The sequence below is a fragment of the Muscardinus avellanarius genome (genome assembly GCF_963383645.1).
Source record: "Muscardinus avellanarius genome assembly, chromosome: 12".
NCBI lineage: Eukaryota > Metazoa > Chordata > Mammalia > Rodentia > Gliridae > Muscardinus > Muscardinus avellanarius.
The window spans coordinates 68,368,389-68,382,984 of NC_137798.1; the positions used below are offsets into that span (position 1 = coordinate 68,368,389).

The window sequence follows — 14,596 nt, forward strand, 5'->3', positions numbered from 1 at the left end:
GAAAATTTAAGATAAGTAAATTTTGTTGAACCAACATCTCTTAAAATTAGTTTGACATTTCTCAAAGCCCTTTTTATCAAAAAACTCTTTGCCTTCCTTCTTCTCTTCCTTCTTTGTATAATCACCTGCCTTGCTCACTTTCTCTTTAAAAAGGACCCTTCCCATTTTCCATATCTTATTCCTTCTCATTCCTGAAATCTCTATTCAATGTTGGGAGGTCAATGAGAAAAAACAAGGTAACTCCACTTTCTTCTCCTTGGGTTAGGAGGAAAGACTAAGTTATCACACTGTCCAGCTATGTTAGTCTCCTGTGTGCAAAGAAACCTGGACAAGAGCTCTTTCCAATTCCCTCCTCTATTCCAGGCAGCAGCTGTTCTAGAACTATACCTGGGTACATGGTTCCACTGAAAATGGCCATCTGTTCAATTTATTGTAAACTTGCTTTCAGCAGATATGGGAAAGGCAGGTAGCCTAGAGACAAGACTTAGGAGGATAGGATGTTTTGGTGTAACTGGCCTGGCAACAATTAGATGGACTACCTCTAAAGCAATGGATGAACTTTCAGCCATTCTCGCAGAACTAGCAACACATAATTGTGGAACAAGGGGAACAGGAAATCGTGCCCTTTAGAGTCATTTGGGAAACATGCTAAGTACAAATGAGAGAGACCCAGTGTAAACATGGCAAGAGATCTAGGTCAGTGTTTCCCTGTGCCACCCGAACCTCGTCTTCAGAAGGGCATTCACCTGAGATTATCGAGTACAGAAGGTGCTTACCTTCCTAATATTTCCAGCAGTTCAGCTACACCATTGAAGTGTTCTGTTTCATAAACAAACCTTAAAAGAGAAGAGAAGAGAAGAGAAGAGAAGAGAGAAGAGAAGAGAAGAGAAGAGAAGAGAGGGGAGGGGAGGGGAGGGGAGGGGAGAAAGGCAAGAAGAAAGGGCGGAAGAGAGAGTGGGTGGAATAGTCAGTACACTGTGTTCAAATATTAGAGGTTTATATAATATTTCTATAAAAACATTAGCTTGGTTTCTCTAGCTCCCCCACCATCCACTTACCTTAGAAAAATATTGTTAATCTGTTTTCGGATAAATGCTCTAAGACCAAGAAACTTGCCATAAATTCTGTGTAGAACTGTTTTTAAGTAGTCCCGTTCCCGAGGGTCTTCACTATCAAACAGCTCCAAAAGCTAGTAAATGAAAGAACAGCTGTCAAAGGCAGTTTCAGGAAAGGATTTAGGCATGGCATCATTATGTAAATCCCTCCCTCCTTTCCTTCCTCACAAAGTTATCATCTATCATCTGCCGGGCACAGTGCTAGTCTTTGGGAATGTAGTATAAGTGAGTCAGACAAAGGGCCTATATCTAGCAAAGAGATCCACGGTAATAACAGCCAGCACACATAACATGATTATCAGGCAATTTTCTAAGCAATCTATATGGCCAAATCCTCCCAATAAGTTAACTGGGATTTCAACCCAAGCAATCAAAATCCATGACTAGAAACACAGTACTATGCTACCTACTAAGCTTATGGTCCAAATATACAATTAAGATAAACATTCATCGATATCAACATACACAGGTAAATGCATCAATCTAAATCAAAACAAGCCTTCAAAATTCCTAGTGATACTGGTAAGGTTCTCTTTTTAGATCTGAGTTCTTGCTACACAGGTGTGCTCACTATGTAAATAGTCACCAAACACTTTTTGTTTCTCTGTGTATGTTTCATGTGAATAACATGTTAAAGTCCTCAATCACTTATAATTTTAATTCAGTAAGAGAATCCCAATAACATCAGCATCTATGTCCTCATAATGTGACCCATGCCTTAGGTAGCACAGAAGAGAAAGCAAGCTAAGTTTCAGGCTAAGTGATGGTGGGCAGTACAGATTCAATTCATTTCCTATCAAATACTTCAGCTGCTTTGTTTCTGTAGAAATTTACTATTTGATATTAAATGTATATGGAAATACATGGGACCCAAGAGAGCCAAAACAATGGGGTAGGAGCAAAATTGGAGAGTTTAAACTTCTCAATTTCAAAACTTAGTTTACAATAACCAATAAAGAGTGATGCTGACATAGGATAGACATATAGCTCAAAAGAATAGAATTACAAGTCCAAAAATAATTCCTCAAATTTACAGTCAACTAATTCTCAGTGAGGATGTCAAGACATTTTAGTGTGGAATGAGTGGTCTTTTCAATCAATGCTGCTGGAACAACTGGATATCCATATGCAAAGAATAAAGTTGGACCCCTACCTTACAACATATACTTAACTCAAAATAATAATCTACTTAAAGATAAGAACTTAATATAAAAATGAACAAAGGATTTTAATAGATATATCATAAAAGGTACACAAGTGGCTAATAAGCACACAAAAAGATGCTTAATTTCACTAATCATTCAGAAATAAAAATTATAAACAAAACATCACTGATTTGATGGTTACAATTAAAAAGAAGAACAAACAATACAATGTGTTGGTGAGGCTCTGAAGAAACTGGAACTCTCACACATTGTTGGCAAGAATGTGAAATGATACAGTTACTTTGTAAGTCTGGCAGTTCCTCAAAACCTTCAGTTACTGTATGAGGAAACAACTCCACTCCTAGGTTTACAGTCAACAGAACTGAAACCACACAAAAACTTGTTCATAGTAGCAATACTCAAAACAGTCAAAAAGTGAAAACAGCCCAAATGCCCATCAACTGACGAAGGGACAAAATAGATATAACATATTATATATCCATAAAAGGGAATGAGTACTGTGTATCAATGCATTACTGTAACATGAGTGAACCCTCCAAACATGAAAATAACCAAAAGAAAACAGACACAAAAGGGCCTACATTGTATGATTCCATTTATATGAAATATTCAGACTAAGCAAATCCAGTGACATAAGTACAGTAGGAAGTGACTACTAATGGGTATGGGTTTGTTTGGGGGCTGATTCAACATTCTGCAATTATATGGTGGTTGCAGTTGCATAATTTTGTACAAATACTAAAACCTACTGAATTGCAAACTTCAAAAGGGTAACTTTATGTTATATAAATCATAATAAACCTGCTTAATAAACCTGCTACTTTTTTAAACGACAGTGAGTAAATTCCTCTAGCTGAAGAACAAACTTAGAAATTGAATTGTGTTGAGCTTTTAAATACATTCATAATCATCACAATAAAACAAAACTAGTATCTTTTATAGAAAAGCATTTCAAGAGTATATAGATGGCACACAAATAAAAGTAGACTACCACCATTATCAAAAAAATATCAAGACAGCTGGGCATGTAATCCCAGTACTTGGGAGGGTGAAAAAGGAGGATCACAGGTTTGAAGAGAGCCTCAGCAAAGTAGCAAGACTCTCTGCAACCTACCCAGACCCTGCTTCAAAAATAAAGTAAAAAGGACTATAGCTCAGAGGTAGAATGTCCTTAGATTCAATACCCAGTGCCATTAAAAAAAAAAAAGAGCTATCAAGCTATACACAAGCATGACTTTAGGTGACGAAGAAGATATGAGACTCAGTAGGCAGTAATCAAATGAATGTGCTTTTGTCTGGTGCTTTTCTCTGAATGAAAGAACTGCAGATAAAAAATTACCTTTTAATAATGGCAGGAAGCACAAACTGAAGACAGACTTCAAAAATGGGCATAAAGTCAGGCATGGTGGTACACTGCCTCCCAGTACTTGGGAGGCTGAGAAAGAAGAATCACAGGTTCGTGGCCAGCCTCAGCAAATTAGTGAGGCCCTATTTATAGGGCTGGTGCTGTGGCTCAGAAGCCAAACAACCCCTGGGTTTCATCCCCAGTACCACTACGGATAGGAGAATAATAAAACACTTTTTTTTTGGGTGGTGGTGGTACTGGGGGTGGAACCCAGGGGCTTTCTACCTCTGGGCTATACTCCCAGACCTATTTTATACTTTATTTGGAAGCAGGGACTCACTAAGTTGCTGAGAGCCTCACTCAGTAGCTGAGGCTGGCTTCGAACCTGTGCGATCCTCCTGTCTCAGCCTCCCAAGTGCTGGGATTACAAGCGTGCGCCACCACACCCCGCTAAAACACAATTTTTGCACACAATTCTGGGTTTTATAATGCCTATCATCCATCCACCCACTTGTGTGTTCAAAGAAATAAACAAGAATTTTTATTTGTTCTATACAAACACAATCTGCTTTCACAAAGCCTAATCTAATGGGGGATAAGAGGCAAATAAGCAGAGTAAGTAGTCTAGGATGCAGTATAAATACTTAACAAACCTATTTACTCTATTTGGAAAAAGTATAATAACAGGGAAGGTTTCTAGAGAAAGTGATGATATCCAGGCTGACCCAAAAAGAAATGAGGAGCTAGAAGTGGTGGAAGAGTTTGTATTCATTAGTTTTTCCTCACTATAACAAAATTCTTGGAAAAGGCTACTTGTGGGGGAAAAAAAGGGTTACTTAGCTCACAGTTTGGAAGGCTAAACATCCAAATGGCATGGTGCAGGCAGGCTTTATGGGAAGGGCTGCCCTATCAACTGTGTGGGAACAAGTGGTTACATCTCCAACCAGGAGCAGAGAGAGAGAGAGACTGGTGTCCCGTTATCCCTTCCAAAAGCATGCTCCCAAGGCCCTAAGTACCTCCCATCAGACCCTCCTTCTGAAAGATTCCATAGCACTTCCTAATATCAACTGGGAACCAAGCCTACAATCACAGTGGACCTTGGATGACACCCAAACCACACCAAGCCATAGCAGTGCTCATGGAGGATTCAATAAACCCTTACCAGCAGCCTATCTGAATAGAAGATGCTATTAGTAACACCTGTCACGTCTGCATCCATTTAGCAATAATACAAATAAATCATCTACTGTGATCTTTACATGCCAGAGACTTATCTTGTTGCTGGGCACACACAAAGTGCTGAACAAACTTGGAGCTCACTAGGGAAAGCAATGAGCAAGTTAATATTCATTTCCACAGAAAAATATTCTATCTACAAAAGGCATTTGGCCCCGAGGGCAAAAAACAGACCCAGATGAACTCTTTATGTGTGGTTTGCTAAAAAATGACATACCTAACCCACTCATTTCATGCCTTGTTAATGGAAATGATTAGCCTTTTAAGTTCTTTTTTTTAATTTGGTTTCTATTTTTAAGTGTTGCAAAAGGGCTTAATGAGCAATTTGCAACTAACAAAGGAGAATGTTTGAGGGGGTGCAATGCTAGTAAAATGTCAATCAACTACGCTTATGTACTGTTAATCTTTAGAGTTTAATGAATAGATAGATAGATAGATAGAAAGAAAGAGAAAGATAGACAGCAGTACTGGGGATGGAACCCAGGTACCTCCAAGCGACACCCCAGCCCTATTTTTTAGTCTTTTTATTTTTGAAACAGGGTCTCACTGAATTGCAAAGGACCTCACTAAGTATATGAGGCTGTCCGCAAACCGTGATCTTCCTGTCTCCACCTCCTGAATGCTGAAATTACAAGTGTGCGCCACCATGCCCAGCTTCTGAATATATAATTTAACAAAAATTATTTTACTGAAGTTTTCATGGTTCAGTTTTTATTTCTTGTTATAGTTCAAGATTCAACATCATCAGTGGATTAATTCATTGAGGAGTTCATAGCTGAATAAATGATTAAGGGGTGACGGAAACTAAGAGGTGGAACTCAGGTGAAGGGAATGGGTGCTCGGGGGCCCTATCTTGCCCTGGTCATTTACACACTCTCCCTCCTCTTCCCAGCCAGTGTGGGGTGCACAGCTCTGCTCTGCTGCATGCTCCCCACCGCCAAGCTGGGCCTCACCATAGTCCCAAAGAGGTGAATACAAGGGAACATGGACCAAAACTTCTGAAACCATGGGCCAAAATAAATCTTTCCTATTCTATTGACTTTCTCAGTTGTTTGGTCACAGCAACAGAAAGCTAACACTATCGTCAAAGAAAAGATATAACCAGGCCCTTAACTCCAGTTATTTACAAAGTCACAAGTATTAAATGTTTCATGGTCTGTAAGAAAGACTGGATGCAATATTAAACTATTTTTCTGTCAAAAAATAATTTTGACAATTTTAGTGTATGAGATAAAAGAAAAAGTATAAAAGTGTGTAGGCCATAAAGGAAACCGTAAAATGAGCTTTGATTTCCAAAATATATCACACTCACCACAAACCAAAAAGAAATGGAATTTGGTATCTCTAAGTACCTAGGTGTTCCATGCCATCCACAGTGTAATAGGCAACTTGTTGTCAAAGAAAAGTTGGAGAGTTTCCAAAGTGATTATAGAGAAAAGACAGGCCTGTCAACATGCTGACTAATTCTTTTTTGGACAGCTTTTCTGAAACTAACAAAGATGAACTGCATAATAATCTAGCCAAAGAATCCTTCTGTGAACTTCATAATAAATATAGAATTTACGTAAAGAGAAGAGTAATAAGGGTCTTCCAGTTAGACATGGAGACTGAACCTCTTTCCTCTTAAAAGCTCCCTAAAATGACAGTTGAAGGTATAAAAATGAAAGAAACCCAAAAAGTGAAGAAGACTGGAGAACAGATCAGACGTATCTGTAGACTTTTCAAAGATGAGAAGTAGATGACAATAGGTAACCATTCTAGTCTTCCTCCTGCTCCATTCTGCTAAGTATTTTTCCATTTTGCCAGTGGGGAGGAAAGCCAACAAGAAGCATGCCAATTCACACCATAAAAGGCAATAGATGTACTGTGATGGTTAGGCTATGACAAGTAACTCAAAACTGGAGAAATGGCTGAAAGTCTGCAGGAGTCACAAGAACCTCAGAAAGCTGTCCCATACAGCATTCTAAAGACTTACAATTCCTAGAGAGAATGAATGAGCAACTAGCTTGCCCTGATCATATCAGATGTTGCTAAAGGAAGCATTTACAGAAAATGTCAGGATTAAATAAAACCCTGTATACTTAAGAGGGAGAACTTTGCCAGCCTTCTCCCTCTGCTTAAGCTCCCAATTTTAGATAGGCAGATCATGTCTCTTTTGAGGGATAATGAAGAGACTAGAGAGAAAAGGCCCATAGATAAACTACTATCTGAGGGTTTCTCAGTGAAATAAAAAGTCCTTACCCAATTATCATATTGAAACTCAACAGCTGCCAAGAGTCAGTCACACATACAAATATAAAGAGTACACCTACCTATGGGTACATTCACACACACACACACACACACACACACACACACACACACACACACTCAAAGGTTCTCAGCAACTTTTTGGTAAACTAACATGTAACAATGACTATGAAATCAAGACTCACCAGAGGTATAACATAAAAGACAAATGCCAAACAAAGGATTACAGTGAACTCATAGGAAGCAGGTACAATGCCAGGAATAATAATAAATCGCAAAAAGGAACCTATATAAGCCGGGCGTAGTGGCGCATGCATGTAATCCCAGCATGGAGACAGGAGGATCACACAGGTTTGAAGCCAGCCTCAGCTACTTAGTGAGACCCTGTTTCCAAATAAAAGTATAAAATAGGTCTGGGAATATAGCTCAGAGGTAGAAAAGCTCTGGGTTCCATCCCCAGTACCACACACAAAAAAGGAACCTATAACATCCTCAAAGATAAGACAAATATACTGGATCCCTGAAACAAAAACAGAGTGCTATTAAAGATGAATATGAAAGAACTTTTGGAAATTTAAAACATAATAAAAATTTAAAAATTCACAAAGACTAGAACATTAAAATGAGCAAATCTTTTCCCTTCAAGTATAATCAAAAGATAGAAAGAGTATACATTAAGAAAGAAGGTAGGAAAACTAGAGGACTGATCCAGAAGTTTCAATATGTGAAAAGGGTAATCCAGAGATAAAACAGAAAACCAAAACAGGATATTATCTGAGGAAGACTTCAATTTGGTGCAAGATTTCGGGGGAAGGGCATGAATTTATGTGTAAATATGACTACATAAGGTGTTATGCATAATAAATAAAGATCCACAATAATGCATATTTCTTTGAAGTCACTGTATTTGGCCTCAAAGAGATCTCAAAAGAGAAAACAGGTCACTGCAAAGGAAAAGGCATTTCACTGGCCCATACAGCCTCAATACCAACACTGGAAGCCAAAAGTCAATGGAGCAATTCCTTAAACAGTTCAGGTTAGAAAAATAAATTGATACGAATTTCTATCTAGCCAAAATGTCATTCAAGTATATGAGTAGATGGAAATGCTTTCAGGCAAGTAATCTCAGAAAATGTATACCTCATTCACTCTTTCCTAGGTATGTTCCGCCAGTATGAAAGAGGGAAGTTAAGCAAGAAAAGACATGGCCCAGAAGAATGGCAAGGGGTGTCTCAGGATACCCACTGTGGATCTGGCCTAGGGAAAGCCACCTGTGCAGATGAGAGCAAGATGACCAGGATTAACTGATAGGCAGGGCACACTGAGAAGAGGATACCAGTAACCAAGACACAGAATGAGAGAAAGCAAAAATAAAGCAACTCTTTATTCCAGGGTCTTAGAAGGAGCTCCACAAGAAAAGAAATGTAATTATGTGCCTTGGGTATAAACAATATTTATATGGTCAGAATCATGTAAATAGTATACTTTGATTTCGTTAAAATCTGTGATGCAACTACATTGGATACGAAAAAGGAATATAAAGGAAGGTATATTATAACATAATAGGAAGTCATCAGATAAAATCTAAAATTAAAAATCAAGAAATACAATATTATTATAGTATTTAGAAATATGGAGATAAATACATGGAAACATCAAAAAGAGGGGAATATGATTGCCTGCAGGGAATGAATCGCTGGATCAGAAAAGATGAGACAAGGGATTGCTACTTTTCATTATAAACTATATAAATATAGTCAAATTTTTGAAGTGGGCCTTACTTTGTTAATTTTTAAAAGTCATATTAATGACTTTAAGCAAAAAACCCAGCTGCCCTCTACTACAACAGAGAACCACTCTGCTCTACTACATGCTAAATAATATTTTAAAGATCAGAAATCTTAAATAATAAAATTAGTATTCAGGATATCTTCATCCAAACTGACTCAGAGAACTATAATAAGACTTCTACATTTCTGGCTTTCTTTGTGTCATTAGCTATTTTACTACCTAAAAACTACACAGAGTAGCTTCCTAATATCTTCACCTTGACTATGTAATGCACATGAAGAAGAAAACTGTCCAGAACCAAGAAAAAAAAAGCCAGTGGTAGCTCAATTCCAATGAATGGGAACAAGTCAGGGGACCACTATATAAAATGAAATGAACTCTGGGGACCATGAGGAAGCACAGTGGGGACACAGAAACAAAAGGTTTCTAGCAATTCAGTCTTTAAGATCCCTATGGAAATTAAGTATTAAAAAAAAATCAACAACTCCTAATCCAGGCATTCTTTCCAAACACAGGATAAGCCCTGTGTTTTGTTTTGTTTTTGTTTTTTAAATCTTTAAGGTTTTTGAGCTAAATACTGGACAAGACAAGATGAGATGATTTATTGTTGGTCAGTACTGGCTATCTCCTAATAAAATTCTAGGTAAAATAAATGCTCTAAAGTTTTATTTGTTATAGACTTTGAGAGAGCAATGTAAACATTTTGACATATTCAAGGAACCTGTTTGGAAAATAGCTCTTTGTAGGAGCTAATATTCAAGGCCTAAAGGAACTTATTTCAGTTTAGAATTTGAAAATTTTTAACAGCTTGGTTTGTGTCAGGTCCAATTTGTCTTGAGTTTTTAAAAATATGATAACAAAAGGTCACTTTTAAGGACAGGCTGGATGATTTGCATATTTTGCATGATAATTACAGCACCTTTCAGCTAAATATAACTGTAAAATGTGAAGTACAAATTACTAAATAGCAATCTCTAGCAGTATATATGTTTACGGGGATACTTGATTGTATGTCTCTTAGCAACCACTGGCTGCTTTTCAGATTTGCAGAGTGGTTGAAAGCAATCTTTAGAAATATGCTGCTAAACTCTGGGCATAATAATCCACCCAATGAACTAATTCAAGGTTTGGCAATTGATTTGTTTCTAAAGAAGGGGCAAGAAGGATTATAAAGAAGTCATTTTCCCAGCTCTCCAAGCACAAATGAAAATGATCTTTTTTGGGAATAGACCAAATTGATCCATAAGCACAGGCACATCTACAACATGTAGCTACAAATGACAGTTAACCAAGTTACCCAAGTCTGAAGTCAACATAACCATAATGAACTAGGGCACAATTTGGTGACTGGTAAATGTCTAATAAATGTAAAGACTTAGATGAGGACATAAAAAAGTTAAAGTTATATAAATCTAGACTTAATAATTAAGTCACAATGAAATCCCGGTAGACTAGTCAAACCACTCATACCTTCCAAATAAAAACATTCAAAACCCTTGAATAAAAAACAAGCCCAGCTTTCTGTCTGACCCATACACAATTTGGACTACAGCTCTCTTGAAAACTGAAGTTCCAGTAACAGTTGGCTGCCTCCCTCATCTAGCAGCTAAGTGGCAAGTGGGAACGGGGAGCAGGCCCACTCTCCCAGTCACTGGTCTCCAGCTCTCCTCTGATCACGCCCAGATTATTGCATTCTTGCCACCTGTCTGTTCTCTCTAAGGACGTGAAGGTGCTATCCCTGGCTTCTGCCTATTACCATTTATATGCTCCTGGCACTTGTAAACATTCACTTCCAACACTGATTGGAAGAAACTAGTTGGCAAAGTTGAATTAGTTAAGAATCCAAAGGCACAGGAGACCACATTTAATATCTGAGAGGGCCTGACAACCTGAGACGAACCATAAAAGTAAAGTGCAAAGGGTACCAATAATTTCAAATAGTTCATTACATGATGGGCCAATGGTATATGACTTCACAGAATGAAGCTACTAAAGAAAATACTACTAAAGAAGGTTCTCAAAACAAGAAATGATCGTAGCTGGGAGTGGTGGCACATGTGTGTAATCCCAGTACTTGGGAGGCTGAGACAGGAGACTCACAGGTTGGAGGACAGCCTCAGCAAGTAGTAGGACTCGCATCAGTCTAGTGAGACCCTGTTTCCAAAGAAAAATAAAATAGGGCTGGGGATGTGGCTCAGAGGGAGAATACCCCTGGGGTGTGTATGTGATTATTTCATTCTCATCACACACACACACACACACACACACACACACACACACACACACACACACACACTGATCCTAATAAAAATATTAGTGACAGCAGACTGGCACATTTACTGAATTTGCCCTACATCAAGAACTGTTCTAAGTACCTGTATTCACTCATTACATTTCCACAACCCTATGATATATTATGATAATATAACATTACATTATGTTATATTATGGATATCTACATCTAATTTCAAGATTAGGAAACTGAGACAAAGAAGACCTATATAACTTGCCCAAGGCCTCACAATGAAAAACAGAAGAACCTGAATTCAAACCAACCTCTACACTTACCCACTAATCTACTACTTCCTGATGAGAAAGAAAATTTTGAGGTGTTGAAAAGGACTCGAGACAACACAAAAAGCTTTCTTTGAATTTCACATTTTATTTTTATTTTATTTATTTATTTTTATTTATTTATTTACTTTTTGGTGGTACTGGGGGTGGAACCCAGAGGCTTTCTACCTCCGGGCTATATACTCCCAGACCTATTTTATATTTTATTTATTTATTTTATTTATTTTATTTATTTTTTAATATTTTTTTGGTGGTACTGGGGTTCCTGGAAGCCCTTCTACCTCCGGGCTACACTCCCAGACCTATTTTTTACATTTTTATTTGGAAACAGGGTCTCCTAAGCCAGCGCGCGTGGCTGGCTTCGAACCTGCGCGATTCTCCTGTCTCTGCCTCCCAAGCGTGGGGATTAAAAGCGTGCGCCACCACGCCCGGCCCCTATTTTATATTTTATTTGAAAACAGGGTCTCACTAAGTTACTAAGAGCCTCACTAAGTAGCTGAGGCTGGCTTCGAACCTGTGCGATCCTCCTATCTCAACCTCCCAAGCGCAGGGATTAGAAGCATGCACCACCACGCCTGGCTGAATTTCAGATTTTAAAAGGAACTATCCAAACACTGGAAGGAAGTAAATACAATGAATACTGGGCATTAAAGAATGGTGCAGTGTTACAAAAATAGTCTTAGGAAGGCTAAGGCACAAAGTCAGTTAAGATTCATAAAAACTGCAAAGCAATAAAATGAAAGTGTGCTTGTAATTGAAATCTTTTTATAATTTTTCTGATTGTAACAGATTGTGTGTGTGTGTGTGTGTGTGTATGTGTGTGTGTGTGTGTGTGTGTGTAAAAAGTGAAGATTGTTATACATAATCACAGCTTTTTAGACAATTAGTGATTTAGTGTATGTCCTTCCAAAATTGTTAATGCATGGCTTGAATGTGTCTCCCCAAATTCATGCTTTGAAAACTTAGCCACACTGTTAGGAGTGAGGCCTTAGAGATTCCTTCCACACTCATGAATGGATTAACGCCACTATAAAAGGAACGTGGGCCTGGTCTCTCTTTCTCTTGCCCTTTTACCTTCTGCCATGTAAATACACAGGAAGAAGATCCTCACCAGATGCCAACATCTTGATCTTAGACTTCCCAGCTTCGAGAACTCTAAGAAATAAATTTTTGTTCTGTATTCATTACTCAGTCTCAACTATGGTAGAGTTCCCCTTGGATGCATTTTCACTTTCTGCTACTCATTGTCAACCATGATCTGAAATTATTACATGGAAAATTCCAGAAATAAATGATTCATAAGTTTTAAATTACATGTCATCCTGAATAGTAGGATAACATCTCACACCATCCCAATTCATCCTGCCTGGGCGTGAATCATCCTTTGTCCAGCATATCTATGCAGAACATGATACCCACCCACCAGTCACTTGGTAGCCACCTAGGTTATCAGATCTCCTGTCACTTATAGAAGTGCTTATATGTAGGGTTCAGTACTGCTTGTGGCTTCGGGCATTCACTGATGATTCTTGGAACATGGCCCAGGGGAAAATACCACATTCTGTTAGAGCAGAACAAACAGACAAAAATACAAACTATTCCTTTACCCTAAAATAACTGTAGTGTTCTATAACATGCATATTTCACTTAAAAATAAATCACGTATAGCTCTTAATCAATTATTTCTACTACCTATGAATATTCTACATGAATGTCTACAGATTAGTCAACCAACTCCTACTAAGTTGTTTCTCCTATTAAGTTGTTTCTAATTTTATAATAATTACTAACAATGATATCTTCAATATCTTGGTACATTTATTTTTGTGTACACATCTAATTATTTCTTGTGGACTTGCTGGGTCACACTGAAGTTAATAGAATACTGTCAGATTTCCTCTTCAGAATAATGATACCAATTTATTGAATATATGTATGTACCTATCTCTTTATTTACTGATGTATCTATTTATGGGTTTTATAGCATACTCAGAAAAGTCTTCTCCCAAGCTTCTATTATGCTCCATTTTTCTGTTCCAAAAGCACAGTTCTAATTAGTATACTAATTATACTTTATAGTATGCTTTATTTTATTTTTTTGCAGTGCTGAGGCTACAACTGTTTTATTATATAACAGGTAAAGCATCCTATCATTAGTCATTTTCCTCAAAAAAAATTTCATAAACTCTGAAATTTTCAGGTAAAAAAATAACTGGAATTTTAATTAGAGGCACACTAAATATATAGATTAACTTGGAGATTATATAAATATCTTTATGATGGCAAGTTTTCCCATCTAGGAATATATTATGATTTTGCATTTATTCAAGTCTACTGTACAAACTTTTATTCTAAGTTTCACATAATTTTTTTTTGGGGGGGTGGTACTGGAGTTCCTGGAAACCCTTCTACCTCCAGGTTACACTCCCAGACCTATTTTATATTTTTTTTAAATTTGGAAACAGGGTCTCTTAAGCCGGCTAGGCTGGCTTCAAACCAGTGCGATCCTCCTATCTCTGCCTCCCAAGCGCAGGGATTACAAGCGTGTGCCACCATGCCCGGCTTCACATAAATTTTTAAGTTTTATTTCAAAGTTGGGGAGGTAGCTTAATAGTAAAGCACAATTTTGAGGTGTCTCCTATTTTACTTTTAGGGTCTCATTTATCCTGCTCTATTCATGTCATGAATGAGGACCCTTAGGCTTAGGAACCAAGTGTACATACTTGCTGAAAGTCACATTGCAAGCAGACAAAAGAGCCAGGGTTTGAATGCAGTTCTTTTCTGTCCCCACAGCTCACATACTTAACTTCTAAAAAATATTTACAAGGGGAGTCAGAATTCAAAACCATAGTTTCTTATAACTCTCCAATATAACATGGCAAATAGCTCTCAATTCTTATTTTGCTTCTGTATTCAGTGAAAGGGGGGGGATGAAAGTTTGTGTGTGTGTGTGTGTGTGTGTGTGTGTGTGTGTGTGTGTGTTTTGGTGGTACTGGGGGTGGGACTCAGAGGCTTTCTACCTCCGGGCTATACTCCCAGACCTATTTTATATTTTATTTGGAAACAGGGTCTCACTAAGTTGCTGAGAGCCTCACTAAGTAGCTGAGGCTGGCTTTGAA

The 14,596-nt window shown here is 37.8% G+C and overlaps 1 protein-coding gene across 2 annotated transcripts in view; it reads right to left on the reverse strand.

Moving 5' to 3' along the window:
* Positions 1-14,596, reverse strand: part of PPP2R5E (protein phosphatase 2 regulatory subunit B'epsilon) — a gene marked incomplete at both ends in the record, with an annotated part of 153,562 nt that overhangs the window by 16,753 nt on the left and 122,213 nt on the right. For both annotated transcript variants that reach the window (XM_080707795.1, XM_080707794.1), the window contains 2 exons: positions 777-836; positions 1,059-1,189. In XM_080707795.1, the coding sequence (XP_080563921.1) occupies positions 777-836; positions 1,059-1,189 (191 nt within the window). The remainder of the gene's footprint in view (positions 1-776; positions 837-1,058; positions 1,190-14,596) is intronic.